The 6,275-nt window shown below is 41.7% G+C and overlaps 1 protein-coding gene across 1 annotated transcript; it reads left to right on the top strand.

Annotated features, from left to right (window-relative positions):
- Positions 1-300: 300 nt before the first annotated feature.
- LOC110520649 (oligodendrocyte transcription factor 2-like) lies at positions 301-2,520 on the top strand. Its single transcript, XM_021598070.2, has 2 exons — positions 301-439; positions 744-2,520. Exon 2 carries the CDS (start codon positions 779-781, stop codon positions 1,577-1,579), a length of 801 nt encoding a protein of 266 aa, XP_021453745.2. The 5' UTR covers positions 301-439; positions 744-778; the 3' UTR covers positions 1,580-2,520.
- The last annotated feature ends 3,755 nt before the right edge of the window (positions 2,521-6,275 follow it).

The raw sequence follows: 6,275 nt of genomic DNA, 5'->3' as shown, positions 1-6,275 counted from the left end.
GGTCAATACGTTTTTTTTTTTTTTTTTTTTGCATATACTTCTTTCTTGTCCGTCACTAAAACATCTACACGCCTCAACAATGTCATTCCCTCGCAAGATTCCATATGCAGAGTGTGTCTAATTCATTCTTTTAAACGAAGCTACAATTTCTTTGTAATGACATCAGATTTGAAGAACCCCTAACTCCTCCAAGCCTCCTCCCTCTCCCGGCTCGCAAGCAGCCCATTGGTGGATGACAGGCAGTCGGAAAAGCAATGGCATTGTCCTGGTGACTTGCCCCCCCCCCCCCCCCCCCCCCCCGTCTGATACTTAAGTCCGCTATAAAACCGTGTCATCGTGCTCGTGCATGCCAAATGGGCTGTCAGTTGTGATTTGGGAGTAACAAGTGGATTCAACAGCGACACTTTTCCCTGCACCGAGCTGCGCTCTACATCTCTCGGTATGTTTCACGTCTGCTCTCCGGGATCATATTGATAGTAGGCTTATGGCATTTAGCAAACTGTGATTTCTGTCATAAAAATACAAATCCTAATTTGAGAATGAACTCATGACCATCATGAGCAAAATAACTTTCAAGAGCCTGCTCCTGAACTTTCGTGGATGTGTTTGTTAACCTTCTCGTTACTCCAGCATTGAATATTTAATTAGTTTGAAAGTATATTCTTAGGAAATATTCACACGGTTTTAACGTGGTTGTGAAAAAAAACTGATTGCTAAATGGTTTGTTTACTTTCCTTCCGTAGACTATTGCGCTGTCTGAATAAACCTGAGCATCATCATGGACTCCGATACCAGCCGAGTGTCTAGCCGACCTTCCTCCCCCGAAGTGCACGATATGTTTCTGCATGCGATGAAGAAGCATATGGTAGGCTTCTCCGGTACAGTATCGTCCACACAGAGCGACTCTCCACCGGAGATACCCGCGGACATGCGGAGCCTCTCCGACGATGAAGATGATATCACTCTGAAAATGCTGTCAAAGAAGGACCGTAAACTGCTATCGGAGAACGAGCTGCAAGGGATGCGACTGAAAATCAACAGCCGCGAGCGGAAGAGGATGCACGACCTCAACATCGCCATGGACGGTCTCCGGGAGGTTATGCCTTACGCGCACGGGCCTTCGGTGCGCAAGCTTTCCAAAATCGCCACTCTCCTCCTGGCGAGAAACTACATCTTGATGCTGAGCAACTCGCTTGAGGAGATGAAGAGACTGGTCAGTGAGATCTATGGCAGCGGACACCACAGCAGCTTCCACCCCTCCGCCTGTGGGACCATGGCGCACACTGGGCCACTGCCCGGCCATCCGACTGTTTCCCACGCCTCCCACCCGGTGCACCACCCACTTCTTCCCCCTGCGGTGTCCACCGCAGCCTCTCTCTCAGCAACGGGTCTTACCTCGATCAGAACCCATCATGGACTCCTGAAGGCGCCCTCGGCCGGTCCGGGCCCCCTGGGTAGCAGTTTCCATCACTGGGGCGCAGGGATGCCCTGTCCGTGCAGCATGTGCCAGGTGCCACCTCCACATGTGTCCGGCATGAGCGCTGTCACCATGTCCAGGCTGACGAGTGACTCCAAATGACTTGGAACACTTATCATATAGAACGAGAGCAGGAGAAAAGTGAAAATAACTTTCGGCTGTAGACGTCACCCTGCATCTTAGTCCATATAAACACCTTTTTTAATGTAATTTATCTGTTGCTGAAATTAGCTTTGGATTGAGCCAGCAGAAATTCCCTACTTTATAAAAACTGGAAGAGCGCTACTAACATAGCATTTTGTAACAGTATATAGCGTAATTAATAAAAGGTGCTTTAAAGACCCATTTTAGTATTCAGTAATGGCCATCAATTCACTGGTTGCAAACCTTTCTTACATTGTGGCTGCCAGGAATATACACAATTCACATGGAATTACTGATGGCTTTTTTTTTATGTTCTTGATCATTATTTAATGTAATGTTCTTGATCATTATTTAATGTAATGTTCTTGATCATTATTGAACTTTAAGACTAGCCCATTCCGAGACCGTATAAACTAAAAAACACTCTTTAGATTTAGCAAACTGGATGAGAGCACAATGGTAATGTAGATTGTAAATATGTAGATTCAGAATTCTGTTTATATAGTACGAGAGATTTTATATCAAGCCTTTTGGTTCATGTTTGGATTGACCCCGTTGTTAGCATGTCTGCTTTCAGCCATGTAGAGCTGGTACCATGTTGCACCTGCTTCTTCCTCTGCCTCTTGTATAATATGTCCCTTCAGTGTTCTCTCTGTTCGACGTCACTGCCGAGCCTAGATGGCTGTTTTCTTGTGTATGGTTGTATTTCCATTGTGTGTTGCCACGCATGCCAGTCACCGCACGACACCAAGAAGGATCACTTCTTGGTGTTTTATATATATTAAAAAAAAGAAGTGCTAAATGATATTTATTTACTTATTTTCAACGGGATTTCAAATGAATCAATGACGATGATTATTTTGGGATTTTAAATGTTAAATAAAACAAGTTTAATGACACATTGTGTTGCCTATTTTGTTATTGATGTCATCCTCTTGCAACAAAACACCAACGCTTTAAGTTCCACGTAAGTTGTGAGGAAAACATGCACAGGCCAAATTACCCCCAATAAGAGCCATTGTAGTCTAAGTGAACGATTTACATAGGTAAACGTCAAATGGGGGGATCTAAGCAATAGCTGAACAGTTTGTTCTATCCTAAATTGTCTATGGCATTTTGAGACAAGCAGAAACACCTTAGGTTTTAAGCTGTGCGTAGCCTGACAGTGGGTCAACATACACAGTTTTGTAAAAAAAAAACAAAAAAAAAACGTAGTTTCTTGATTTTCATTTAGCAATTATATAAAATTAATAAAGCCTTGCTTCGTTTGGATAACTTGCGATGTAGCTGATGGTCAAAACGAGACGTGATATAATATTAAGAATGAAATTATACAAAGACAATTTACTTATTCCAGTAATAAATAAACACAAACCATTCATTTTCACAAAAAAATATAAACACCTTAAACACGACTAATTATTTACAGTGTCCTACCATCCACTACAGATTATACATAGTTTAAGACATTTTCGATTTGAAATATAGACCAAGGCACACTTCGACATTTTATTCAAACTTAAAGGCCATGTTTAAACAATACGCCTTTAGCAAATTATGTTGCGTACAAAATAATTAGAATTAGAAACACAAATACACTTTAATAGAAGTAGGAAATATATTTGGAACAATTACTTACTGCCCCCCCCCCCCCCCTTCAATTCAACTAAAGGACAAAGAAATCCGCAACGTGTAGATTTTAGTCCAGACTGCTCAATTTTGAGCTCGCACTATTGTTAGCAACGTCATTATAGGCCTACTATAATCCCAGTAGCCTAATTCAGAAATCAAATTCAACTTCTCGAACTCTTCTAAGCACGTTGACGTTTAATTTATTTTATTATCTTTTTTGATATTTCGTTTCATAGAATTATAAAAAATATAAACCACATAAAATGGAATTCACTGCAAACTGGGCATTTGGAGTCACAAGCCAGATTCCTTTCGTCATAAATGTTCAGATGTGACATCATGCCTAATTCATTTGCCAGGATTATAAAAAGTTACAAATGTCAGGAACGTCGAGGAATAATTTATTATTTTATCGAAGATTCAAGAAATAATTGCTGAATAGCTCCGCTTTGGTTTATGGTGTCAGGTTGTGGAGGAGGCCCCGACAAGTCACAGAGTTACCACATCCCTTACAAGTTATGAATCAAGTCAATTAGTTTCACTAATTAGACAAAAACAAATAAATAAAAGTTACATTCGAAGTATATATGAGATTTATCATAATTATTTAAAGGTTACAGTTTTCACCTTCATCTTTTCAGAGCATAACACACCACACTTGTTTGTGACTTAGCCTCTCCCTCAGACTAGCTCAAAAGGATGACTTTTAAACTTTTTTTGGCACCGATTTGATTTGTCCACGTGTGCCGTCACACACAAAGCCCATTTGCTGTCACAACGAGCGGTGTTTGAATTGTTTCCGCATGGATCCAGTTGGACTTCCGCATCTCTAGGTTTTTAAATACTTTGATTAACTGAAAAAGCAAAAATACCGTCTTGATGAATGCGGCCACTTGGATATTTGTTCTGAGACTACATGACGGGGGGGGGGGGGGGGGGGGGGGGGGCACTCACCAAGACGTAGAGAAAACGTTTTTGGATTCTTGAGCTATGCAAAATATGCGGGCAAACGATCCCTAAGACATACGAATAAATTCTGTTCTGAAGAATATCTACGAATACATGAATATAGCTGGGTGTACATTAGGAAACGGAGACAGCTGCACAGCAGATTGTGCATGCTGTTGAAATGTTTTCGAAAGGCTTTTGAAGCTGGAACGATATGGGAATGAATCCTGATGTTTGAATATTCATGCTCGCATTTGTTTATTTCCTCTCTTTTTTTTTTTAGCAATTTAATTATTCAAAAGATGTGAATAAGAAACTGTAAAAAAAAATAAGTCCTTGAAGATTTTGTAGGACATTGCATAGAGAAAAAGAAAGAATAACATTTATTGACTTACTGCTATCACCCTCTGAACTTACCGCTATCACCCCCTGAACTTCCGCTGTCTCCCTCAAACTTACTGCTATCTCTCCCAAAGGTACCGCTTGAAAAAGGTCAACACTGTGGGCCAGGAAGACGGATAACTTTTAGTGCACATAGAAGATGCCACCCGAGTCATCTCAGCCAGGTCTACTAGCCTAAAACAAAATATAAAGTTACATGTTTGACGGAACAAATTGAGTCCAAACTGAGGTTAATCAAATTTGTACAGGACACAATGCTGAGATCCTGTCTTTTTGACCTGCATCTGTTATGCAGGTCATCTCAGCCTGCCACTCCATTGAGAACCCATTTGTTGCCTGCAAAATGCAATTACTCACAGAGTTAATGAGGACTATAAAGTATCACATTTCAACATTTAAATAGAACCCCCCCCCCCCTCTCTCTCTCCCATTCCCTCACCACAATTCCATCTATTTCGTTCCCACCTTAACGAGCAGCCTTTTCACTTCATTATGAGTCAGAAAGACACCTACTGTCAGTCAGTTATCTACACACCATTACACCAACAAACACACACCATTACACCAACAATACTGTCAGTAAGTCAGGACGGCACACACACACACACACACACACACACACACACACACACACACACACACACACACACACACACACACACACACACACACACACACACACACACACACACACACACACACACACACACACTGTACAGGGAAGAAAAGGGACAACATTATTAAAACATACAGGCTCACATGAACAATGGGTTGCTTTTCCCATTGATCAGCAAGTAGGCCTAACATGCAGCAGGCCTAACATGCAGCAGGCCTAACATGCAGCTGGCCTAACATGCAGCAGGCCTAACATGCAGCAGGCCTAACATACAGCAGGCCTAACATGCAGCAGGCTAGTTGAACCGTTATTAAAAGACCCTGATAGTTGAGCCGTTATTAAACGACACGACCCTGATAGTTGAACCGTTATTATACGACCCTGATAGTTGAACTGTCATTACACCACACGACCCTGATAGTTGAACCGTTATTACACGACACGACCCTGATAGTTCAACCGTTATTATACGACACGACCCTGATTGTTGAACCGTTATTATACGACCCTGATAGTTGAACCGTTATTATACGACCCTGATAGTTGAACCGTTATTATACGACCCTGATAGTTGAACCGTTATTATACGACCCTGATAGTTGAACCGTTATTATACGACCCTGATAGTTGAACCGTTATTATACGACCCTGATAGTTGAACCGTTATTACACCACACGACCCTGATAGTTGAACTGTCATTACACCACACGACCCTGATAGTTGAACCGTTATTACACGACACGACCCTGATAGTTCAACCGTTATTATACGACACGACCCTGATTGTTGAACCGTTATTATACGACACGACCCTGATAGTTGAACCGTTATTATACGACCCTGATAGTTGAACCGTTATTACACGACACGACCCTGATAGTTGAACCGTTATTACACCACACGACCCTGATAGTTGAACCGTTATTACACCACATGACCCTGATAGTTGAACCGTTATTTCACGACCCTGATAGTTGAACCGTTATTTCACGACCCTGATAGTTGAACCGTTATTACACCACACGACCCTGATAGTTGAACCGTTATTACACCAC

The sequence above is a fragment of the Oncorhynchus mykiss genome, chromosome 3, assembly GCF_013265735.2.
Source record: "Oncorhynchus mykiss isolate Arlee chromosome 3, USDA_OmykA_1.1, whole genome shotgun sequence".
In the NCBI taxonomy this organism is placed as follows: Eukaryota; Metazoa; Chordata; class Actinopteri; order Salmoniformes; family Salmonidae; genus Oncorhynchus; species Oncorhynchus mykiss.
The sequence above is the reverse complement of the archived record's forward strand: the minus strand, read 5'-3'. Positions and strand labels throughout refer to the sequence as shown.

Bases quoted from the DNA above. Each gene is read 5' to 3' on its own strand.
- LOC110520649 (XM_021598070.2), top strand. From the start codon at position 779: ATGGACTCCGATACCAGCCGAGTGTCTAGCCGACCTTCCTCCCCCGAA.